Raw genomic sequence first — 27417 nt, forward strand, 5'->3', positions numbered from 1 at the left:
CGGGTCGTGTTTTCCTGTCGACAAGAACTCTGGATTACCGTGTCACCGGATGTGGCCCTGAAAATTATGGAAAATCTGGGCGAGTCGTGGCCGGAGTAGTGATTGGCGTGGCCCAAGACGTGGCCAGAATGGCTAAAGGCAAGACGTGGCCGAAATGACTTGAGGTGGGACGTGGTCGAAGTGACGATTGGCATGGCCCGACTACAATTGCAAGCGGCCCATAGCAACGATACCCATTTTCAATTGCAATTAAATCTCCCGTCTCCAGGCCCCCCGCTCTGATACCAGTATAAAGTTTCTGACAAAATTACGGGACTATCTTCTGCAGATGCCCCTCTGAGCCCTGTCGACCCTCTTGATGCGACACGAGAAGTCTCTCTCTCTCCACCCAACCACGCTAAGGAAGATGCTGGAGAAAACTGACGTCTCCCTCCTGCCAGCCGTCATTACCCGGTGAGTTATACTAATTTTTATGACTCACTTACTTCCTAAGCTCCCCTTAACCCCGGACGGTCATCTCTCGTGCTTGTTTCCCAATAAGTTATATTTATTGATGTAACACCTGTCACTTCTTATCATGCCATACCCCTTCAAGAGCAAGTGGAAAAATATGTTTGTGAGGATCTTTGCATTAAATCCATAGTGTCTAGCATATCTCAGCTTATAGAGATTGTTGCTACAGCAGATGCTTTGCTGCGTGGGAAGAACTCGGGCTCCTAGAGAGTAGGGAGAAGCCGAAAAGAAAGTTGTTTAAGGCTAAGAAAAGGGATGGATTTGAAAATCAGCTTGAAAAGAGGCCAAGATAGCAAAGAAAGGGTTTAAAAACATTGGCACAACATAGGGAATAGATGGCTGCAAATAAATGTTTTATTTGTGAGCAAGAGGGTCACATTGGAAGAGACTATCCCAATAGGCATCAAGCTGAAAAATCAGAAATCAAGGAGACCCTAAGGGAAAGAAGCCCAAAACATCAGTGAAATTGTTGCTCGATGTTGTTAGTGATCAGCCCTAATAATGCTACTAAGTTGTGGAGAGCATGAGGCAAAATTAGGCATCAACGTACATTGATTTTCTTTGATAATGGTGCACGAGCCAACTTCATTTCTATTGATAAGACAACCCATCTAGGCATCAAAGAGGATGAGATGGGGCCCATGAGACAAGTTAAAATGGCATGTAAAGGCCATTCAGAGCATGTCACGCCACTCATTGGAAAGCTTCGGTTGCATATATAGGGATATGTGGACATAGAAGAATTCTTCATTGCTCCACTTGAGGGTTATAATGTATTGCTTGGTATGCCATGGTGTCATCGTATACATGCAATGATTGATTCTCGTGCAAAAGAGATTACTATTTAGCATAAGGAAAGATACTCACACTTGATGTAAAATTGAAAGGTGAATCTGTCCCAGTTGTATCTATAGCTGCCATTTCAAAAGTAATGAAAAATCATCTTTCAGCGTGCTTAGATTTTACTAAGGATAAAGACAATAGTGAGAATGTTAGGAATATGTCTAAGTTAGAGAAGGATCGCATGTCATTTCTGAAAATGTATACTAATTGCTTCTCTCAGTCACTTCCTGGGCAGCTACCACCTGAAAGGCTGAAATATCATGGCCTAGATCTTATCCCTAGAAGTAGCCCACCTAATAAGCCAACCTACAAAGTCAATGCAGCCCAATAGGAGGAGATCATGGCATAGATCTTATCCCTGGGAATAATCCACCTAATAAGCCACCCTACACAGTCAGTGCAGCCCAATAGGAAGAGATTATGAGTCAAGTGAATGAGCTATTAAAAAAAGGTTTTATTCAGCCCATCTCATCTTCTTTTTGCTCTCTAGTACTTTTGATGCAAAAAAAGAATGGTTCATGGTATATGTGCAGTGATTATTGTACTCCGAATAAGATCACAATAAAGATCGCTTTTTGATTCCTCGGATCGATGATGTTATGGATAGATTTCAAAGGGCAACCATATTCAATCATACAAATTTAAAAATTAGGTATCCTCAAATACACATTAGACCATAGGATATGCCTCAGATAACTTTCAAAACATCTTTCGGGCTATATGAGTTTCTTGTCATGCCTTTTGGGCTTACAAATGCTATTGCCACTTTCAATCGGATGATGAATCGCATTTTCAAGCCACAAATGATTTGTGGCAACTTTCTTTGATGACACGATTGTCTATTCAAAGAACGAGGCAAAGTATAGAAGACACTTGGACATTGTGTTCAATGAACTGCATGAGCATAGGCTGGTTATCAATGATAAGAAAAGTGAATTATTTTGGCATGGAATAAACTTTTTGGGGCATATTATATCAACTGATGGTATTTGCGTGGACCCTGCAAAGGTTGATGCAATATGATCATGGCCACTTTTGAGAAATATGCATAAGATCTGCAACTTCTTGGGTTTATGTTCTTACGACAAGAAGCATATACACGGGTTTGCTGAAATAGCATCTCCATTGCATGCTTTGGAAAAGAAGGATGTGTTATTTAAATGGACAGCAATGGAAATTTCAGCATTTGAAAAGTTAAAGGAAAAGATGACTTCAAATCCTATGCTTGTATTGCCCGATCTAAGAAAGTCATTCGTCGTTCAATGTGATGAATGTTGTAACATCATTGGAGTTGTTCTTATGCAGGATGGCCGAGTTGTGGTTTATGAGAGCCGAATTCTCCACAATGCAGAAACGATTTTGCAAGTGCTAAGTTTCAAACCACAAGACAAAGTGGGAGCAGTATTTTCCCTTGGTTGAGTTTGCTTACAACAACATAGTGCATAGTTTCACTGGTAAAGCTCCATTTGAGGTGGTTTAGAATGGCAAGAAGGTACCACCTATCTTGCAAACTAAGGATAAGATCTTTGAGGCTGATTTGTTATGTGGAAAACTTGCATGCAACCTATATAAAGATAAAGTATGCACTTCAGAGGTCACAAGAAAAGTAAAAAAAAAGATAGTTGATTGCCATAGACATACTTTGCGATTTAATGAAGGCAATTATGTATTGCTACATTTTGAAAAGACGAGGCTCAAAAAATAGAAAGAAAGAGACTATCCAAAGTTAAGTATGAGATACTATAGGCCCTTCTAAGAGACTATCCAAAGTTAAGTATGAGATACTATGGGCCCTTCTAAGTGTTGAAAAAGATCAGCAATGTGGCATGTCGACTAAAATTAACTCCACATTGGCGGATACACAATGCCTTTTGTATTAGTTTGTTGAGGCCTTTTCGTGGTGATGTGCCAAAGGATATGTTTGTTGAAATTCAGCATGAGGTTGAGAAGCTGGATGAGATTTTGGTACCCGAGTAAATTTCAGCACATAAGGAAAGAAAGGTCAAGGATAAATTTTCCAGGAGATACTTGGTGAAATTTCACAATTATTCACCAATAGATGCCAAATAGATGAAAGAGAATGACTTCGCAGACCATCAATTGTTACAGCTTTACCTAGATGCCTTTCAGTTAGAGCCAACTTCACTTCAAGCTCAGTCAAGTTCAGTAGAGCAAGGTTCTGAAGCATTGCCTAATGCTCAAGGGAAAGATAACAAAGTTTGAGATCAAATTTTCATCAGCTTCAGCTCAAGTTTTTATCATTTTGAGAACCGGTTATGATCACTTTTGGGATCAATTTTTGCATTAGTTACTAATCAATTGTTACAATCAGTTTGTAATCAATTTGCGCCACATTTTGCAACAATTTGTGATCATTTCTCAAATCAACAAGTAATCAATTTATGATCAAATTATGCTCAATTTTCAAAGGTTTACAGCTGATTCCATGGGCAGCAACATGTTAATAAATGCCATTGACAGTTTCAACCATGGTTTATGCTGAAAATATGCTTTACAATGGTTGTAAAGTCAGAATAGTTGAGAAACATGAGTTATGCATGCATCCCCAAGCACGGTTCTAGACTGTATTTTAAATTTATATCATGTTTATACAGGCTGAAAATTTTCAGCAAGGTTTGGGGCATGTAGCATGGTTGGACAACGGTGGCAAATGTTGTGACTATGATGCCTTATGGAAATTCCAATGCAGTATGCTTTTCCTTTGGCATAAGCACAATGCAGTGGAATCAAGGAGATTGCAAGGATTTCGAGGTCATGGGGGCGTGAAATTTTGAGATGCCTTAATCTTGCCGATAACATTTGATTAAGTTATAAATCAAATGTGCAAGGTTGTCTAGCACATGTGATGCACATGGCAATTATTTCATGATAACGGGCCAAGGATCCCAAGGATATAATATGTGTCAAAGGCAAAAGTTATGATACGTTATGCCAATTGGGCTTTGGGGATCAGTTGTTGTCAATTTTGACCCTAGGACAATTGTTTGGCCAATAAGTGTCATTGATGACACTAGAAACTAGCATTTATTAATTAATTAGTGTCAATCTAAGGGTCAACAGAGGTTGGGGACCACTCCAGGTTGCAAATGGCCTAGCCAATTAAATTATAAAGAGATACATTTAATTTTCGGCAAGGTCAAAGAGGGGCTGAAATTAATTTTTTTAATTATTTAATTCTAAAAATTAATTAAATGGCTAGATAATGCTAGAAAATGGGTTTGGAAGGCTATTACTTGGCAAAAATGTCCGTGCAAGACTAAAAACACGTTTTTTGGGGGCTAAAGAGAGGAATTCAATTCATTCATTCTGCAAGACAGAGAAAGAAGATGGTGATGGTTTGATTTGCAGCCATTGGAGGACCATCTGAGGCAACCAAGGGTAGGATAAGACCAAATTGGAGCAAGCAACAACAATTCTTGCCTCCCAAGAGTTGGCGACAGTAGATTGGGGGTGGCGACAACAATTTGAGGCCTGTTTAGCAGCTGGTGACAGCATTAAATGCTGTTTGGTAAAAACAGCAATTAGATTTAAGACTTCTCGCGTAAAAATCAAAAATTTCTCTTCTGGCATTCTCTCACCTTCTCCAACCTTTGCTTAGTCACTCTCAGCATTTCTCAACCATTTGGATCAGATCTCGAACAAATTTGGTGGACAGCATAAAGATCTCTACTACAAACCCTAAATTTCTGCAGAAATTAGGGTTTAACCACCACCTCAATACCCGTGCCAATAGGAGAAGGCATCATACACTGAATTCAGCACCGGAAATTTGTGTAATTGTTGGGGAAGTCAAATGCCAACCCATTCATTGTAAATTGGGGCAGCACTTGACCAGTTGATGGTTCCATTTGTGCAAGTCATGGGGAAAAATCAAGGGGCAAATGGCCTGAATCGCTCGCTAATTGTTATTACAAGGGGCTTTTGGAATAGCTAAGGAGAATGTGAAATCTCAACTTGTACTCATTCCATTAGCAATCAAAGTTAAAGAAATACCGAAAGGGGCACTGGTTTTGGGGTCAACATGATGTCTAATGTCCAAGATTATTGAGGTAAATTGTACATTTCAATTTATGTCTATTTGCTAAGTGCTTAATCAAGGAATTACCACCCTCTCCAAAAGGAAAGGCTGATTTCAAGATATCACCTAGTATCTGTGCAACATAACTAACTGCAACTTTTCCCTTTGACATCTACTGATTCTCTGGAGTCCCAGGCTGAAACATCAATGGCATCATAACATATAATGTTATCCATAAAATCAATTGAATACCACTGAAAATTAATGACCGTACACTGAAAACCATCATTCAATAATCAGCCCCTAATGATCACCAATTGATGCAAATGTACAATTCCAAAGATGCAAATGTTAGACCATACCATATGGAATCTAGATACCAAACATAGCACCTAGGACACAGAATAGTGATCTTGGCAAACATACTATCAGCTACAGCATTCTCAATGTATATTGAATGCATCCGAGATCCACTATATCTAGAGTTGTCCATCACTAAGAAGCGGAGGTACTAATTTCCCTCATGAGCATCAAGTAGTACTCTGAACTCCTCTATTGAACCTAACCGAGCACTGGAAAGCATCTAAGTAAAGCTACAACAATTGAGCATAATCTACCAAGTCATCCTCCTCCATCTATTTGGTATCCATCAGTGAATAGTTCTGAAACTTCAACACGTACCATCTGGAAACCTTACCCCTAATCATAGCTCTTTGTGCACCAAAATCTACTCTAGTACCCCTGCTCTATTAAACCTAGCTGAGCATGATCTGAAGTTGACTCTAACCGGAAAGCATTAAGATAAAGCTACAACAATTGAGGATGGTCTGCCAAGTCATCCTCCTCCATACATTTGGCATCAATTGATGAATAGTCTTGAAACTTCACCAAGTACCTGTCAGAGTGCAGCGGTGCGGAAGCGTAGGACTGAGAGAGAGGGAACGCAGAGAGAGGAGAGAGAAAGAGACAGTGGAAGATGAAGATCTGCTGTATAAAGTGTGCTGAATACAAAGATATGTAGATATATACACGGGCGCAGTGCGCTGGACTGCGTGTCTCCACCTCGACAATGCAACCTGCTGTTCACCTCGAAGTCCGCTGCAGTCTGCACTGTCTCCTGTCTGAAATCTGCGAACAGAGACGGAATCTGCGCGTGTCACCAGTCTGTAATCTGCGAGCAGAGAAGTGTGTAAGACTGCTGGGAATGTCGGCTATTTATAGCCAGAACCAGCCAGGAAATAGGGCGCCAGAAATGCCCAATCGGCTGCATTAAATGCAGCCGACTGCCTGCAGTGGGTCGGACTGCCACGTGGCAGTCCGACTGTGCAGTCCGACTGCATACAGTCCGACTGCATACAGTCCGACTGCACCAGGCTGTAATCTCCTGCCTGGCTGTGATCTCTAACACCCCCTCTCAGAGCCGGGGCAGGGCAGAAGCCTGAGGGATCTGGAATGTCTCCGAAGTAGAGCCTGGGGAAGTGCCTTCGTAAACAAATCCGCAAGATTGTCCTCCGTCTTGCAATACTCCACAGTGATGGTCTCATCCAGAAGCTTCTCTCGGATGAAGTGGTACTGGATCTCTATGTGCTTCGTCCGGGCATGAAAAACAAGGTTCCGTGCCAAGGCAATGCAACTCTCATTGTCACATTGCAGCAAAGTAGGACGAGTCTGGGGGCACCCAAGCTCCTCCAATAATCTCCGAAGCCACACAGCCTCACAGGTGGTGGAAGACGCGGCCCGATACTCCGCCTCAGTAGACGAAAGGGCTACCATGGGCTGCTTCTTGCTACTCCATGAGATAACACTTGCACCCAAGGTAAAACAGTAACCTGTAGTAGACCACCTGTGATCCACATCACCGGCCCAATCCGAGTCGCTCCAACCTGCAAGTACAAGATCTGACCCATCTGTCCCTGCGGGGTAATGAATCCCTAAATCAGACGTCCCCCTCAAATACCGAAGTATCCTCTGAGCAGCATGCCAATGCACCGTCTTAGGTTCACTCATGAACCCTGCCAAGAGCCCAACAGCAAAACAAAGATCAACCCTAGTGTTGAGAAGCCAAATCAAGGACCCAATCAACTGACGATAGCGGGAAGCATCCGCCATAGGAGAAGCTGAATGGGAAGTGGCCTTCCAGTTCGGATCCATAGGAGTAGAAAGGGCCCGACACTCCTCCATCTCAAAAGACACCAAGAGCTCCTGTACATATCTCTGCTGAGAGATAAAGATCCCCCTCTGAGACTGATAAATCTCATGGCCCAAAAAGAAATGGAGTAGACCCAAGTCCGTCATCTCGAACGTCCGATGTAAAGCTGACTTCGTCTCTTGGACCTGCTGTGCATCATCACCTGTGACAATCAAATCATCAACATATAAGACAAAAAGCACACAATCATCCTCGGAAGTGTGAACATAAAGCTGCGGATCGACCTTGGAACGCCCATATCCCAACTGAGATTGGAGGAACGAATCAATCTTCTCGTTCCATGCACGCGGAGCCTGCTTGAGGCCATACAAGGCCTTCTTTAACCTGTAGACTTTCCCATCTGAGGATCCAAAACCAGGAGGCTGCTCAACATAGATCTCCTCCTTCAAATCACCATTGAGGAAGGCCGACTTCACATCCAACTGGTAAACAGGCCATCTCCTATGGCCAGCCAAAGCAAGAACAGCTCTAATGGTCGCCATACGAGCTGTGGGGGCAAAAGTATCATGACAGTCAATCCCTCGGCGCTGTGCAAAACCTTTAGCAACAAGGCGAGCCTTGTGCTTATCCAAAGAACCGTCGCTAAGGTATTTGGTCTTGAAGACCCACTTGACGCCAATCACCTTCTTATTCGAGGGGCGGGGCACGAGTGACCAAGTGTCATTCCTCTCAATAGCCTCCAACTCGGCTTCCATAGCTTTCTTCCATGGGGCGGACTGTAAAGCCTCCTTCACGGAGGTGGGCTCTCGATCCTGCATAACACGGGTCATCAAACAATAGTTAGAGCAAACAAGCTCCGTAGAATGTGTCTGGTGCCGCCGTGACCGCCGCGGACCATCCTGCAGTCCCCACTCCTCAGGAACCCCCTCGATCCCTGAATCACGGAGTGTGTCACGGGCCCAGCGAGGAGGAGGCCGAACCTCCCCTCGTCTCTCTCCATCAGCAGAGGACTCTGGAATATCCACCGGTGGTAACTCCTCTGAGGTGACCGGTGGAACAATAGACTCTGTGTCAGAAACAGAATCATAATCAAAAGGCACGGGCTCCAGTGGAACTGTAGAAGGAGCCCAACTCTCCCCTGGATCTCCAAGAACGGAATGCTCCTCAGCCGTTGAAGTAGCCGGAACCTCCACAAACCGCACATCGCGGCTAGTGTACACATCCCACTTGACGGGATCATACAGTCGGTAGCCTTGGGACTGGGAGTTGTAGCCAACAAATACCTGTTTTCGGAAAGCTGCTTCAAATTTATCACGGTGAGCCTTGGGAATGTGAACATAGGCATCACACCCAAAGACCCGAAAGTAAGAAACATCTGGCTTCGTCCCAAAATAAGCCTCAAACAGGGTCATCCCTTCCACGGCCGAAGTAGGGGATCGATTAAGGATGTGGACTGCAGTAGCCACAGCCTCGGCCCACAGAACCTGAGGGGTCTGTCAGTGCTCCATCATGGTGCGTGCCATCTCGATCACACTGCGGTTCTTCCGTTCAAGAATGCCATTTTCTTGAGGAGTGTTGGTATTGGCAAACTCCTGGTGAATTCCTTTATCTGCACAAAACCGAGCAAACTCATTAGAAACAAATTCACCGCCCTTGTCGGATCGCAAGGTCTTCAACTTCCGGCCCGATCGGTTCTCCTCAAAGAGAAGCCAATCCTTGAAGTGTGAGAAAGCTTCTGACTTTAATGCCAAAAAATAGGCCCATGTCATCCTGCTGTAGTCATCTACGATCAGCATGAAGTACGAGCTCCCACGCAAGGACTCATTCCTCATAGGGCCACATAGATCCGTAGATACAAGCTCCATCGGTGAAGTAGACCGCCGCGAAGCTGTGTGGGGAATGGCATCCCTATGCTGTTTCCCCCGAATGCAGGAGACACATGGCTGCTGGCTCACCATGATATCCGGCAACCCTCGAACAAGCTGTCCACGTGACGCCCTCCGAAGATAATCATAGTTCAGGTGACCAAACCGAGCATGCCATAACTCTGACTGTGACTGAGAGGTAAGAAGAAGAGTAGAGAGGGCGGTGGAAGACTTCAGTTTGTAAATGCCGTTCTCCTCATATCCGGATGAGAGAACCTTCCTCGATCCACGATCAAGGACTCTCACCGTAGTACTGTCAAACTCCACCAAAAGGCCAAGGGAGCAAATCTTATGAACTGAAAGGAGATGGTACCCTAATCCTGGTACATGCAAAACCTCTGAGGTATGGGTACCACCTCGTCCATCGGGAATAAGCTGCATCTTACCCCGACCTGCAATAGATACCGAAGAGCTGTCTCCAATGAGAATCTGCCCGCGCGAGGGTCGCAATTGGGCAACACCATCTGATGAAGGAGTCATGTGCCGTGAGGCACCACTATCAACGATCCACTCTCGAGCCTGGGGAGCCGTCATCGCAGCATCAGAAGCATTCGGTGAAGCGTCCTCAATCACAGCTAAATGAAGAAATGCAGCTGATGAGGGTGCAGCCACCGCTCCAGAATCCTTGGTGTCCTTCTTGTTGGTGTCCTTCTTGTCTTTGTCAGGGCAATCCTTCTTCCAATGGCTAGTTTTTCCACAAATATGGCATGTGGAGTCTTTGTCCTTCTCCTTCTCCTTGTCCTTCTTGGACTTGTTATCCCCCTTCTTCTTTTGGTCCTTCCCCTTCTTCTGAGAGGCTTGACCGTCAGCGCCTCCGACTTGGAAGCATTCTGTCCCTTTAACTGTTTCTCTTGGTCCAAGACCATAGGAACCAACTCTTCCCACCGAAGAGTAGACTCTCGCCCCGAAGCAATAAGGGCAGAGTACAATGTACCGAATCGTGGCGGCAACTGGGACAAAAGTGTGATCGCCATGTCTTCGGAGGAAATCGGCTTCCCCGCATTCTGAACCTGCATCTGAAGCTGCCTTAGCTTATTAATGTGCTCCCGCAGCGAAGAAGACTTATTTACGGACAAGGTTCGCATCTGTACCTCCAAAGAAACCCGCTTCATAAGGGTCATCCGATTGTACATCTGATCAAGCTCCAGCCATATCTCCCGAGCCACCGTCAAGTGCTCGATGTGAGCGATCACGACTGTAGTACATGATAGAAAGAGAAAGAAACGAATCCTTGCATTCAATTTGTCCCAATGAGACTGAGCCTTGGCCAACTCCGCACGAGCACCGGTTGATTCTGCACTCAATCAGCCCTCTAACACTGCTCTGATACCACGTCAGAGTGCAGCGGTGCGGAAGCGTAGGACTGAGAGAGAACGCAGAGAGAGAAGAGAGAGGAAGAGAGAGTGGAAGATGAAGATCTGCTGTATAAAGTGTGCTGAATACAAAGATATGTAGATATATACACGGGCGCAGTGCGCTGGACTGCGTGTCTCCACCTCGACAATGCAACCTGCTGTTCACCTCGAAGTCCGCTGCAGTCTGCACTGTCTCCTGTCTGAAATCTGCGAACAGAGACGGAATCTGCGCGTGTCACCAGTCTGTAATCTGCGAGCAGAGAAGTGTGTAAGACTGCTGGGAATGTCGGCTATTTATAGCCAGAACCAGCCAGGAAATAGGGCGCCAGAAATGCTCAGTCGGCTGCAGCCGACTGCCTGCAGTGGGTCGGACTGCCACGTGGCCGTCCGACTGTGCAGTCCGACTGCATACAGTCCGACTGCACCAGGCTGTAATCTCCTGCCTGGCTGTGATCTCTAACAGTATCATCTAGGAACCTTACCCCTGATCTTCTGCTCTTTGTGTATCAAAATCTACTCTGATACCAGTATCTCATCAAGCTCTTCAATCTCTGGCTGAATTTCAGCTAATACATCTTTTGGCACATCACCGTGAAAAGGCCTAAGCAAGCTCACATGAAAGGTATTGTGTATCCACTAGTGTAGAGGCAATTTCAGCCTATAACATGCACCACTGATCCTCTCCAACACGTGAAATGGCCCACAGTATCGCATACTCAGGTTTGGATATAATCTCTCTTTACCCCTCATCTTTTTCACTTGTGCCTTTTCAAAACGTGGCAACCCATAATCTCCCTCCACAAAGTGCAAAGCACATCTATGACGATTAGCTGCTCTCTTTTGCTTATCCTGTGATCTTTGAAGCACATAGTTAACCTTCTAATAAGTTGCATTGATGGAAGCTCAAAGAAGATGAGAGTATACAGAGATGAAGAATATGTAGAGCTGAACGCTAGTGATGTCAAAGAAGCTGAGAACAGCTTCAAGAGTGTATCATACTCAAGACGGATCCCAAAATGTGGCAACAACATTCCACTATGTAAGCAGGGCAACAATAACCAAGTCAAGACAGTATCTCCAAGCTATGGGTGGCATCTCTAGATGTAGACAACCGTAGGGAAAGTGGTATGACTAATGGCTAACACAGGGGATATTAATGATAAGGGATAAATTATGAAAGTGGAATGCCCACAGCATATCCTTATAAAGGAGATTTTTGGCCATTTGTCCTTTTATCCAAAAATAAAAGCCTTCTTCATGAATGATTCTTTTCAAGCCAATTTTTGTTGCGTCAAATTAGGCCAAAATGCATGATAATTTTCTCTTAATTGAGGCCTTTAATTTTACTTTCTCAACTGCCTTACTCTTGAACACAAAAAACATCTAAATCAGCCAACTCCCACACATTACTAGGTTAGGGTGAGGGTTTTTCCCTGTCACCCTTTTGCCTATCTTAGGGTTAGGGTTTTCCATGTCACGTGGTTTGCCTTACGGTTAGGGTTTTGATTCAATAAAATAAATAACAACCTCAGCAATGAAATTTCATATGCTTCTACCTCCCAATGGGACCATTCAGAAAATAGATAAATTCAAGTGACCAGAGGGCTTTGAATGGAAAATATGGGTTTGTTGTTGTATTCAACTTGCCAACTGTGCAAGTTTCTACCCAAAAAACAAGAGGCTTTACTACATTGTAGTTGCACCTTCCTATGTTATTGAAAAATCTGAAACCTCTAACATGCGCCTTCTAATGCTAAAACTGAACTTTTATCAATTGTCATTGACTAATGATTCAAGATAATTCTTTATGACTCACACTGTTGGTGATATCGAACACAATGATTGCAGCAGCAGCCCCACGATAATACATAGGGGCTAAACTGTGATATCTCTCCTGTCCAGCCGTGTCCCAAATTTCAAACTTCACTGTGGTCTCATTAACTGCCAGTGTCTGAGAGAAAAAAGCAGCACCAATTGTGGACTCCTGTGATATCAAAACCAGAAAGTTACAGCATCAGCAAATACCTGAAAATTATCAGCAATATACTGCATTGATCTTAAACTAACAATGAACCAATTAGAAGGCTAAATTGACAATAAGTCTGAAGCAACAAAAAAGCTACATTGACAATAAGTTTCTGTATCGCTGCAAGATTTACAGTGACTAGGTGATTGATCTGTTACTATGTTTAAACAGAGCAAACATCCGTCGTAATTTTGTCTTAATCATCTCTTGATCTTGTGTCAATATGTAAGCACATTTGCATGTCCGTATGTTGGGGTCGCATAAATATGTTTATATATGTTTGGCATTTGCCTATATTCAGAATCATGTGCCTAAGACTGTCTTCAACATTCACGTGTTCCTGAGTTTCCGAAAGTGAATGTAGCATATGAACGTTTACACATGTTTGCCCGAACAAGGTGATGTGCAGCAAATCCATATGTGATCAGCTGATAAAGAAGCACCTCTGGCGGTGTGAAATAAAATGTTCGGCATACCTGGTAATCGTAGAATTGGCCTTTAACAAACCGCAATACAAGGCTCGATTTACCAGCTCCCATGTCGCCTAGAAGAACCTAATCAGGAGACAATAAAGACCTGAGGACACAGAACGGAAAGACGCAGAGAGGCAGAGAAGCCGAGACATGGCAACACAATTTGCCCCCATATATATTTCAGTCTGGTTAAGAAAAACCCTACCATTCGATGGATATTGACTACCGATCGGAGAAACTTACCAATTTAGCCTGCATATTGGTAGTGCCGGTAGTCGCCATGTCTCCTAATTGCGAGCTCGATCTGCAGAATTCCAGGAACGAGAGAGGGAACCTTGACCCGAGGAGACTGTCACGAGCAAACACACGTACGAGAGAGAGAGAGAGAGAACGCGCCAGCAATAGGGTAACCTTTACCTACCTACGTACATAAGCTCTCCAGCTTTTTCCTACAGCCTCTCTATCATTAAAAGGGCATCTCTGCCCTTTCTTGTTAAAAGGATGTTTCAATCGAGAAGAACTTTAAATGTGTTCTTTTAAGGACCAATTTAAGGTCTTTGCCTATGCGGCCCATCCAAACGCTCGTTGCTGAATATTCAAGAATTGAGGGACCTTAAGGAGATAGGGATGATGCATAGAAGAAGAGGAAAATATAGACTTTGAAATATCAAATGTTTTCTAGGGCTTTTATTTCCTATTAAGAGTGTCGCCACATGACAACCATGCATGCAAGGGCCCACTCAAGCTTAGCACCCTCCAAAGAGCCATGGAGAAGGTGAAGGGAATGGCCCTAAAGTGCAAAAAAAACAGTACAACCATGGAAAAGAGTCTGTTGGTGTTGTGTGTTTTATTAATGTGGACTATGCACTCCATGCCTAGATTCTCCTAGCACTTTGCATCAATGTGGTTTAGGACACTTTGACACACTTCATAAGGTAAGGTGGTTCTCACATAAGCATCATATTCTGCTTTTGTGTGTGTGTGTGTGTGAGAGAGAGAGAGATCAACTTTTCAATACTTCTTTGTGAACATTCGCAAGAGTAACGGGTAGTGCAAGCACAAAGAAACCAAACTTGGGAGACCCCAAAGGCTTTGTTCCAATTATTTCTAATTAAATATCTTTGATGCTCTATATACAAAGTACCAAGTTGTAACTTTGAAACCTTGCACATAAGTATCAAGTTGTAGTACCAAATTAAGGAGGTTGGGATTTTTGGAAGGGCAAAGATCAGAAAGCTTTTACATGGGAGAGGGAGGGGGAAAAGAAAGGAGGGAGGAGGGGAGGTTAGGGGAAGAAAGAGGGTTAGTTGTAAGGGAGTGGGTGAGGATTTTGGGATTACAAATTTGGGGTGTTCAGAGGTCATTAGTTTTAGAGGTGGGTTTTAAGCATTAAGAGAGAGAATGAAGATTTGTTGCCGGCTAAGTGTAGCCATATAACATGCCACAACTCCCACTGCAAATGCTATGTCAAGGTGAGTGGCTATCATGGCACACATCAAATTGCCCACTCTAGATGCATAAGGAATCTCAGCTATCTTGGCCTTCTACTCATCAAACAGGGGATAATTGACCTGACTAACCTTCACACATGGAAAGGTATAGGGCAGCCAATAGGCTTAACATTCAATATATGAAATCGCTCAAGTACCTTTTGTATGCACGCCTATTGTGACATGTAAAGGAGCCCCTTAGAGCAATCATGCACACTACAAGATATAGGCCTTATACCGACGTTAAAAGCAACGAAAATGCAAATAACAAAATTTGCCCCCGTCGTCGCAAAAAGCGTCGTTATTGGCGATGCCATAGAACAGTCGATATCAATGTCGCTATCAGCGCCGGTATTAGCGATGCAAATGATACCGACGCCAATACCGACGCTGATAGCGACGGTTTGCGACAAAAATAACGACACCAATAACGACACGAGCATGAATTTGCGTGCTAATAGCAACGGTAACAGGGAAAAAAATTTGTGGCAGGGCAGACATATAGCACTGTGTGCTTTATTAGAGCCATACAAAATAGTTTCTACAGTGTGTATGGTGTGCAGATCGGACGCAGATAGCTCACGTGGTGAATCCCGGAAGGTCCCCAAGAACAAAGTACTCTACTTTTTAGCACAAAAACCCATGTAAAAGCAAGCACGACAAGAGGCAAGAGACAAATTGGGTTCAATCTCCCCCATGCCTTGTGTGAGCGCTTCACAAAGCATGTATTTAATGTATATTTCCAATCTTCATGCTCAATAATAGCCCAATTACAAAAATATGATAAGCTTTTAGCTTTTGAGTTTGCTTTCTACCAAAAATAGGAAAATAAAGCTAATGGACGGTGCCCATAGTGTCTGGCACGCCTAATCTCAATGTCCAAATAGAAATAACATATCCAGGCGCATAAGCGCATACAAAATAATAATAAATAATCGATGTCTCTATAGACATAACAAAATATAGGCGTGGCGCCTATCAAAATCTAGTCCAAGAGTCGAAAAACCCGCTAGACCCCAATGCTTTCCTCCGCCACTGCTGCTATCTCTACACATCAACTGAAGCATTCACAATCGTTAGTAAAATAACACAATTAAACCGACAAAAGTGAATACCTAGCAGTCTTCAGCTACATAAATAAATCAACTGGTTAGAAATAAATCCTAACCTTAATTTATTACGAGTGCGCACTCTAAACTCATAAACGTTTATTAATTTAATATGCATTTTGCGGAATCACCCGCTATGGAATCACCCATGTACACACTAAATTAATGAAACGCCCGAAAAGGACAGGCGTCCCCATCAACTTCTCGCACAAAGAATCCTCTTTGCGTATGAGCCCCGGTCATCTAAGTTTATGGAATCCACCGTAAAACCTCACGGAATCCACCGTGGAATATGCCTCCTGGCATCAGTGTACAATGCGCTTGCAAACAAAAACAAAGTATACTGAAATCATAACACTCATACATGAAATAAATACATGATCGCATAATAAGCGATTGGTACAATCATGACAAGATATCACTAATACATAGAAAATGTCTACATAGATCAGGCGACCAAAAAATAAAGGTGTGTGCGCTCCAGGGATCCAAGGGCGAGCTACATATCCTCGCCCTCTGAAAGCTCGTCCCGTCGCAAAGGAGCATCAAACGGACTCTGCAAAAAAAGAAATAACAACACATCAGTCCACCATACAATAATGCATTCTAATTAAACATGGTAACTACGAACAAGAAAGATGAGTGACCCTAAAGCACTCCCTCCCTCTGGCCCAAGTCTGGAGCGTCGAGCTCGTCCACTCGAAGCTGAAGCATTCGATCACGCTGAAGTAGATCTGGCAGAGCGCCCTGACGAAGGCCAAGACAGCTCCTGGTCTGCCATATCTCTGAATCTCGTGATCTGGTCTGGAGACATGCATGTGAAGAATCCTGTAACTCCTCATCGCTCATCCCTCGACTCATCCAAAAAATATCACCTGCACAGACAAAAAATGATGTTAGAATAATCAATTTAAATCATACAAAGCATAGTAATATAAATCCTTTAAAAAAGATCTCACTTAAAATGTATATCTTATGTATCCTTATAAGCGATTAGTCAACGAATTGAGTAAGTGGATGCTCCAAATATGAAGTATCCTATGGTCCCATGTCAATCTCTTGACACAACTCCGCATACATTAGAAGGTCAATAGACATGTCACCACAAAAGGATAAGTCCACCTCGTTCTCAAAGAATTCTTAGACTCCTGTATTTCCATCATTGTTAGCCGATGTTGGCTCCAAGCTTTCGGTGGCCTCCACCCCTTGCAATATTGACCCCTCTATTTGCATATTGTCTTCATCTATGCTCGGAACATCGCTTTGATTATATACTCTCACACTTCGGGAAGTTGAAGGTATAACATACCACCATCAAGATTGTCGGGGGTTTGGATAGAAAATTACATGTTCACAAACACGTACAAGAGAGTTTAAACCATTGTGACATGTACCATGTCGTAATATAATTAACAAACAAATGAGTCCATGCACCTGTTCAAAATGGGCCAGCAATACAAACGTGTCGCGCAAATCCGTCCATTTTTTTTCGAAATCTATTTTGAGAAATCTAGATGGACCTCGTCGAATTGTTGCTCCAGCTCCTCCAAGTACCACTTTGATCCACTGCACATCAAATAGTTTCATGGAGAAGCTACGGTAATCCACCATAACAATACTTTGCAAGTTTCCAAAATACTTCATCTCATCCACAACCGTGTTTGGATCTGTTGCTCGTCGCTGGCTCTCTTGCTTGAACCTTGCCATGATAGCACAGTCCATTGTGGAGCACATTTTGTCAATACGCTCCATGCAAAAATGTCATATGCGCGACCACGTTGCACTATATTTTGTACTGTACATTAAAACATTCAAATTAGATGTTGCATATAAAATTTAGATACGACAAATCCTAAACACCTCATCACCTTTGGACTACATCCCCTCGAGAATTCCCACTCCTCCATTGAGACCTTTGTTCCTTCGCGAGACGCTGCAGTCAAAGCTCCATTTGACATGAACCGCGACATCTTCTCCATGCCCTCGGGATATCGAATCGGTCGATGACGCGTACTATGTCGGAATTCAGCTCGCGCTTCCTCTCGATCTTGCCTAGCGATCTGGTACTTGGCGAGCCATGTCTCCATAGAGGCATGGTGCAACATACAAAAGCGATTCATCTTCTCCTCCATTGAGGCATCCATTCTTTTTTCTATCCCATTTTCAACCACCACATCTCCAGTCAGTCTATCATCATCCTTCAGCGACCATAGCATTTCGTTGTTTGGATCCACCATTGGTAGCCATTGTGAAATATGTACTAGCGCCTCAGACACCAACCAACCTTCAGCCATGCTACCTTCTGGCCGAGCTCGTTGTCGCACAAAGCCTTTTAGGGTTTTCATGAAGCGCTCCAAGAAGAGCATCCATCACGTATGGACAGGTCCAGCAATCTCCACTTCGTCTACAAGATGCATAATAAGGTGGATTTGTACCGTAAGCATGCTGGTGAGCAGGTATTTCTCAAAGAGACAGACCGTCTCCACTGCTTCCTGCCTCGCGGATTCAATAGAGGATGTCTTAATCTCCTTCTGTGAGATCCATTGCACCAAAGTCGACAACCTGTAAATGGCCCCGTGTATTTCTGGAGTAAGACATCCTGCGATCGCGATCGGTAGTACAAACTGCCACAAATGAGAAAGCATTATGAATAATGGCTACAATCCAAATAACAAAATGTGCACGCCAATTACAATCCATTCGTAGTACAAACCTGACATATCTTATGCCAGTCATGGGATTTTAGCCCTGATAATTGGTCGTCTTTAGAAAATGCAGACCTGAGAGAGCGCATCATACCCGTCGGAGTGCGGATAGACTTGACTACTTGCTTCACAATGCGCTCTTATTTAGTGGACAAAACCCAAGGAGCGCAAGGTAGCTGCATGCGACCATCAGCACTTGACTGCGACCAAAGCGCCTCCATCTTACCTACCTCCTTCAAATCCATTCGTGCCCCTATAGTGCCTCTATTTCCTGTGATGTGGTCCCATAGCAAGCTGCCCACATTCTTGAAAATATGCATGGGATCCAACAAGTGGTTGACCTGTAAGTAGATCCAATATGGCAACTAGTAGAAAACTGAGAACCGCCGCATTCTGTTTGGATGCGATTCCGCGTGGACCATTTTTAGCTCGTATCAGCTTGCGGCGTTCATACGTCTTGGAGGTGGTCCAAGAAAACCTTCCCTGAGTTCATGATTCTCTGGCAAGAAAGCAGCGTGTCCTTTATATACCATCTTCTTCATGGTTCATGACCTTCGGGAGTCAAACTATGGCCCACACAATGGACATACATGATAACCTGAGGTAATCAGATCTGTTCCAACACCATGACCCAGTGAATACAAGCTTGAACGAGATAAAATATAGATATTACCAACGAGAACGGAGGCCTGTTCACATGAGCACTCTCCGAATCCCCAAAAGTCATGCATCGTCCACATGAGAATGGCTCGAATATTGGCTGACCGCCGACCATCGCACCTGCTCATATCTTGCACGGTGACCCCCTCCTCCCACAAAATCTTAAGCTCATTGACTAATGGACAAAGATATTGTAGTTGACAAGGACTATAGGCTGTAAGAAGTTGAGCGCAGACCGAATGGGTTCACGCCATCCATTGCAAGACCGAGCCGAAGATTCCTTGGCTCTTGGGCAAAGCCTGGGAAGGTAGAGTCAATGTGGCTCCATGCGCGTGAATCTGTTGATATTCGTTGAACTCCATCCGTGGACCTATTCTGCGCATGCCAGTTGTCAAGCTCGCCATGCCGGACGTACGAAACATGTGATTTATGCGGGGGATAAGTGGAAAGTGTCTGATAACTTTTTGAGGGATGATTTGCCCTTGCAAGTCCTGTCGATACCTGTGAGCACCACACTTTGGACATATCTCCACAGTCTCGTATTCTCCTCAAAACAGTATGCAATCGTTGATACACGCATGGATGTTGTTGTAGTCCATGCCAAGCTTTCGTAAAACATGTCGTGCATCATCACGAGACTCAAGCATGGTATTTGCAGGTGGTAATATATGTTATTTCAATAACTTGAAAAAAATCATAAATACCTTGAAAAAGTACAAATGTTTTTAATAATAGTGCCGAAAAAAAAATCAATGAAGCGTATGTATAAGGTACCTGAACAACTCGGTCACACTCGTATCACTCCACCCGTATTTTGCTTGCACACTTAAGAGTGCAAGTAGTGTCTTCAAGCGAGATACTTGGCACCCATCATATAATGGTATGGATGCTTCCTCTCTAAGCGGATCAGAAGTCTCGACATCCATGGGAATCAATGCATCAATCATTGCCTCCATCTCAGGCTCCAAGATTGTAGGTAGGTCTGGAAGGTTGCTTGTCTCCTTTGGCATTGACGGTATAGATTGGCCTTGCAAGTGGTGGATTGGCTCATGTACTCCATCCATCGCACGCCCACGAACTCTTCTAATTGGCCGCAAAGGGTGCACTCCTCCTTGGGACGAGACATCACCTCCCTAGATAGAAAATTTGCCGGTGAGACCCAATCTTATTGTATATGGTATTCAATTAGCTTGCGAGTACAATGCATGATTGATATTAACTTTTCTTACCGTTTGTTGAAAATCCGCAATTGCCTGATCAATGATCTCAAATTGAAACTCGCCAAATCGTCGTACGTGTTCTATAGACAATCGACATTTTCGTCTAATTGCTAGCTTGCATTGAGAGCAAGGACATGGGAGACACTGAATAAGATACGCCTTGCGATCTTGAACAACAGGACCTTCATCGTTTTCCATTTTGTCTACGTTATAACAAACAATTTGTTTTTATTATCATTCTTTTTTTTCTTAAATTGTTATCCTCTCCTTCCATCTCTCTCTTTTTTTTTCTTTCTTAAATTGTTATCCTCTCCTTCCATCTCTCTCTCTTTTTCTACGCTACGACTATGACCACGACCACGACGACCACGATGATGACTACGACCACGACCACGACCACGACCACGACCATGACCACGACCACGACCACGACCACCACGACCACGACCACGACCACGACCACGACCACGACTACGACTACGACTATGACCACGACTATGACCACAGCCACGACCACAACCACGACTACGACTACGATGACCACAACCACGACCACGACTACGACGACCACGACCACGACTATGACCATGACCATGACCATGACCACGACCACGACCACGACTACGACGACCACGACCATGACTACGACCATGACCATGACCATGACCATGACCATGACCACGACCACGACTACCATGACCACGACTATGAATACGACCACGACCATGACCACGACCACGACGACCATGACTATGGGTAGGTTGCACTCACTAAGAATAGGATTGGCGATTCACCTCATCTTCTCTCCATCATCAATAGAATTCTCCTTTACCATTTACAACTCACCCATCTTCTCTCCACACTATTGTACACTACAATCTCTATGAGGGCATGAGATTGGGATCTCCACAGATACCAAAGCATGATCTCTAGCTTGATGGTTGCATATATACTACTACTACTCATGGAATAAACCTTAAAATAGTTATTATGCTCAAATATATGCTTGTTAGAGCATAAATTTTTTCCTAAGACTATTCTAAGGAAGAAAGAGGGTTAATGATAAAAGAGTGTCCTTCCTTGCAAGTGATTTTATATTATATTTATTAATTAAAATTGATAGTTGAAGATGAGTTTCCTAAGAGATCTTGTGGTGATGCTGTTTTAGTTTTGCGAAGCATATATATGAATGATACTGTTTTAGTTTTCTGTATTTGTCTTTTTATGAAGAGATTGATTTTAATGGAATATCCAAAGTTATTTTTGGGATTACGTTATGAAAAATGAATGTTTTTCATACTGATAGGCTGATTGCCTTTGTTGTATATTTGCGTGGTGGAGGCTAGGACAAGCCCCATGTATGAGAGGTCTCTTTGCAAGAAGAACATTATGCTAGGAGGCACAAGTGTGCTAGGGCTCTCTAGCCATATCTCCCTTAGGTTTGAGGATCGGCCTAACCCCTATGAGCCTAGGATGAGCTTATTGTTAGGTCTTATTTACTTTTCTCTCCCTCTCTCATTTCCTCTCCCTCCCTCACCCTGACCCTCTCTTTCTCTCTTTCCCTATTAGGTTTAATGATTTTTCTCTCTTTTTGTCTCTCCTCTCTCTCATATTTCTTTTTCTCTCTCCTCTCTATCTCTCATTTCCCTTTCTCTTTCTCTCTCATTTCCTCTCCCTCTCTCACCCTCACCCTCTCTTTCTCTCTTTCTCTATTAGGTTTAATGATTTTTTCTCTTTTTCTCTCTCATTTTTTCTCTCTCCTCTCCCTCTCTCATTTCCCTTTCTCTCTTTCTCTCCCTCTCTCATTTCCTCTCCCTCCCTTACCCTAACCCTCTTTTTCTCTCTTTCCCCATTAGGTTTAATGATTTTTCTCTCTTTTTCTCTCTCCTCTCTCTCTCTCTCACTTTTTTTCTCTCTCCTCTCCCTCTCTCATTTTCTTTTCTCTCTTCCTCTCCCTCCCTTGCCCTCACCCTCACCCACACCCTCTCTTTCTCTCTTTTCCTATTATGTTTAACATCTTCTCTCTTTTTCTCTCTCCTCTCATTCTCTCATTTTTTCTCTCTCCTCTCTCTCTCTCATTTCTTCTCCCTCCCTCTCCCTCTCTCATTTCCCTATTATGTTTTCGTCTCCCCCCCTCTCCCTCTCCCTCTCCCTCTCTCATTTCCTCTCCCTCCCTCTCCCTCTCCCTCCCCCTCTCTTTCTCTCCCTCTTCCTTTCCCATTTCCTCCCCCTCTCCCTCTCCCTCTCTTTCTCTCTCTCTCCCACCCTCTCTCTCTCTCTCTCATTTCCTCCCCCTCCCTCTCCCATTTCCTCTCTTTCCCTCTCTTTCTCTCTCTCTCTCTCCCTCTCCCTCTCTCATTTCATCCCTCTCCCTCTCCTTCTCTCTCATTTCCTCTCCCTCTCTCAATATACACAATTTATACAAAAATAAATAAAAAAGAGAGAGAATACACTCTCCCTCCCTCTCGTTCTCTCATTTCATCCCCCTCCCTCTTCCATTTCCTCCCTCTCCCTCTCCCTCTCTTTCTCTCTCTCTCCCTCCCTCTCTCTCCCTCCCTCTCCCTCTCTCATTTCCTCCCTCTCCCTCTCTTTCTCTCTCTCTCTCCCTCCCTCCCCCTCCCTCTCCCATTTCCTCCCTCTCCCTCTCCCTCTCCCTCTCTTTCTCTCTCATTTCCTCTCCCTCTCTCAATATATATGCACAAATTATATTTAAAAAAGTAAAAGAGAGAGAGAATGCACTCTCCCTCCCTCTCCCTCTCTCATTTCCTCCCCCTCCCTCTCTTTCTCTTTCTCTTTCTCTCCCTCCCTCTCCCTCTCCCTCTCTTTCTCTCTCATTTCCTCTCCCTCCTCAATATACACAAATTAAACCCTAAACAATTAAAAGAGAGAGAGAATGGACTCACCGTAAAGATTTGCAAGAGGGTTTGGCGGCTCCTCTTCTCCTTCATGAACGGCGGCGGCGGCGGCGGCGGCAAGCATTCTTCCTCTCCCTCTCTCACCCTCTATGCAAAACCGTCGCTCTCTCTCTTGCTCTCCCTCTCGAAATGTTTCATGAATGCGCGAAATGAAACACGCTCGGGTTTCGATCCGCTTTTTTTTTCTCTGTGGGGCATCGCTATAATAGCGATGTCGCTATTCCTGTGTCGCTACCCGCCGTCGCTATTCCTTTGTTTCCTTGTAGTGGCATGATACATATACCAAGAATATGTGAGGTTTGCCTCATATCCTTCATCTCAAAGCTCTTGTCGAGCTAAGTCTTCAAAGTATCCAACTTATCATGAGCCTTCCTAGCAATCATTCAACATATGCTCAACATAAAGTACCGAGATAATAAGACTACCATCACGGGCCTTCTTCATATGTAAACACAGATCCATATCACTACGTATATCCTTGTGAATGCATGAAAGCATCGAGCTTATGGTACCATTGCCTAAGTGCTAACTTAAGGCCAAATGCTCTTTCTCAACTTGCACACTAGGTGTTCTCTACCTCGAGTCTCTACCCTTTTCCATAAAGACCTTAGACCGACTTGTATAATAGTATTATCTATCTTAATTTCATTGGGATAACTTACTTTAGAATATTAGAATGTTCCATTAAAGCAAAGGTCCTAGAAATATAGTATTAAGAAACCTAAAATGGAATTTTAGATAGCATTCACAAAGGTTTTGATGAAGGACATTATATATATATATATATATATAGACATGTGTGTGTGTGTGTGTGTGTGTGTGTGTGTGTGTGTGTGTGTGTGTGTGTGTGTGTGTGTGTGTGTGTGTGTGTGTGTGTGTGTGTCCTTTTTAGCCCAGTACAGAGATTACAAAAATATTATTAATAGGTTTTTTTAAAAGGTAGTATGTGATGGAAACAAAAATAGTACTAACCTTACCAATACATCTTACTTAAAAATATCTCCATAGAACTTACTTCATTGAAAGTAGAAGATAAGTATTTAGACACACAAAGAAAAATTAATAGTGCTTAAATTAAGTAATTTATTTGTGACTCTATATTATTGTTACAAAATTATTTAAATAATAATAATAAATTTAAAAGTTAAAGTTACTAATATTTATACCATTTCTTGAAAAGGTTATACATTTATATTAGATATATATATTATTCATTTATTTAGATATTATTATTAGTGTGTACAATCCTATACCTATCCAAATTTTTAAGTTATAGTGCACCAAAATCCTTCATATTAGATGACTTAATTGAGTAAGACAATTTAGTCTAACTTTAGTACATATTAAAATCTAGTAGTCCCACACATCTCTTTAGATGATTTAGTATATTGGTATCCATGAGGTTAGAAAACATTGAAAAGCATCCAAATATGAATTTTGCTTCAAGATTTATTATCAGATATAGCATAATCCTCTCCTCTCACTAACAAATACATTAAAATTTTTTTACATTAGTTGGTTGAAACCATTCAAGGAAATACCTCTAATTACTCCTATAGTTGATGACTCGTCTTTGTTAGAGACCGATACCGAAAATTTAGTTCATGAAGTAATTGTTGACCATGATCAGACTACCCTAAAACAAGAAATCAAAACTATAGGTATCTAGTCAAGTACACAAATCATAATATGGAAGAATCACGATGGATTCAAAAATCGGTGCTAACTCTACAATATGACAATCTAGTCAATACCTACCACTCATAATCACATTGAATATCCCACATGCATAGATTCACTACATTAGGCAACGTTTCGTGTAAAATCTATGGAATTTTATAGTACAGATTCGTCATAGTCATAAGAGGTAGCACTAGCATGTGGTTGGCCATCCTTACATATTTTTCATTAAGCTATCATCTAGAAACAATTATTTTCTAATCTCCACAAAATATTATGGAGTTATACTTATTATTGTGGATTTTTGTCTATTTTTCACATAATCTGTGACTATATTGTGCAAACATGTGTGTAAAATTTGGAATTATTATTTTGGAGTGTGCAATTTAATGCACGAAATTTATGTGCTTTATAGCATAGAAAAATATTATTGGAATCGTTATATTTTGTATACACCTATTAGTGCAAGGACTTCGTGTGTGCACATGCACAATAGATTTATTTTGATGTATTTATTAGAGAATAGAAAATTTAAAATATAGTGTGTTTTGAGTTATTTATGCTAAAGTAAGTCTTGTAAGGTAAGGAAAAGCAAGGACACAAAAAGGATGCTGCCAATGTATTTTGTGCACAAAAGCTTATTCCACTAATATTATAAAATACATACATGGGGGAAGTGCTCGCCCATGCATTGGGGGGGGGGGGGGGGAGGAGATTGTACCCAATCTTGTGTCATGCAAGTCTTGGAATTCTCTTCTCTCATGCTATTTGTTTCTTTCTTATTTTATTCTCAATTATTAGCTAGCAATAGACTGGATCCAGCAGTGGACAACCCTCTCATGAGGAGGGAGTTAATGCCTTGATCCCTGATGGAGGGCCATTTCCTCCACAAGAAATAATAGCAATTCTTCTCTCTCTCTCTCTCTCTCTCTCTCTCTCTCTCTCTCTCTCTCTCTCTCTCTCTCTCTCTCTCTCTTCCTAACCACAAGTTAAAGAAGAAAGGCCCTATAGTGACATTCCTCTCACAAGGAGAGAGATGATGCCCTAATGAAGCACCATTTCCTCCACAAGAAATAGTAGCAATTCCTCTCTCTCTCTCTCTCTCTCTCTCTCTCTCTCTCTCTCTCTCTCTCTCTCTCTCTCTCTCTCTCTCTCTCTCTCAATGCCACTGTGAGAGAGAGAGAGGGAGATATTGATCCAACATCAATTACGTATTTTAAAAAACATTACTTCTTTTATGTTATATAAGCAAATTTAATGTAATGATACATAATACCAAATAAAAATGGAATATCATTTTTACAACGATTCAACATCCAAACATAAATTCCACATAAGAATATGGCTTTTAGTTTAAAAATATAAATTATTTCAATTATTAAAGTTTATCTCAAAATCACATAACTATTAATAATATATACTAGAATTCAAACTAATAATAAAATATTAACTAAAATATAAAATATAAAATATTTAAAATAAAATTATTTACTCAAAAAAATATTTACATTTGCTTCTTCGATCACCCTATTTTCTTCTCTCATCAGTTTAAGTAAATAATCAGATAAAATCAAACATGAAAATTAAGTGTAACTATACTTTTTCTTTTTCTTTTTTCCAAAGCACACAAGAACAAATAAGCAAAAAAAAAATATATATATATATATATATATGATAGGCCCTAAGAAACTTCAAAAATAGAAATATAACATATATACATAGGAACCTTATATTCTAGAGAGTCAAATATCATTTGACTTTTCTTTCTTAACCTTACCCTTGTTACAATTAAATACTATGGTCCTACTCTAAAACAACAAGACTTAGGAAAACAACCATTAAATTTGAAGGGCGGCTACTTGGTATTTATAAAGAGAGCCCTTAAAAGATAACATGTATACATAGAAACCTTATATTCTAGAAAGTCAAAAATCATGTGACTTCTCTTTCTTAACACTACCCATGCAATTGAATACTATGGTCCCGCTTTAAAATAACTAGAATTTAAAAAAAACATTGAAATTGATGACTGCTTAATCCTTATATATATAGCCATTAAAAGATATCCACAAATTTGAGACTCAATTGAAGTTTTTGTGTCTATCTAGACTTTAAATAAATTGGGAGAGAGAGAGAGAGAGAGAGAGAGAGAGAGAGAGAGAGAGAGAGAGAGAGAGAGAGAGAGAGAGAGAGAGAGAGAGAGAGAGAGAGAGAGAGAGAGAGAGAGAGAGAGAGAGAGAGAGAGAGAGAGAGAGAGAGAGAGAGAGATGGAGGAGGAGGTGAAGTTTGTGAGGATGCCGCATGACAAATTAGGT

The 27417-nt window shown here is 42.3% G+C and overlaps 1 protein-coding gene across 1 annotated transcript in view; it reads right to left on the bottom strand.

Moving 5' to 3' along the window:
• LOC148019962 (ras-related protein RHN1-like) overlaps positions 1-13801 on the bottom strand; it is a 32116-nt gene extending 18315 nt beyond the window's left edge. Inside the window, exons 1-3 of the mRNA XM_087700184.1 lie at positions 13567-13801; positions 13327-13404; positions 12641-12808 (exon numbers count right to left, since the gene is read on the bottom strand). Of these exons, the coding sequence (XP_087556310.1) occupies positions 12641-12808; positions 13327-13404; positions 13567-13605 (285 nt within the window). The 5' untranslated portion in view covers positions 13606-13801. The remainder of the gene's footprint in view (positions 1-12640; positions 12809-13326; positions 13405-13566) is intronic.
• Between the last annotated feature and the right edge of the window lie 13616 nt (positions 13802-27417).

Source organism: Lygodium microphyllum, chromosome 19 (genome assembly GCF_053477565.2).
Source record: "Lygodium microphyllum isolate KBCC chromosome 19, Lygodium_microphyllum_v1.1.10, whole genome shotgun sequence".
Taxonomy (NCBI): Eukaryota; Viridiplantae; Streptophyta; class Polypodiopsida; order Schizaeales; family Lygodiaceae; genus Lygodium; species Lygodium microphyllum.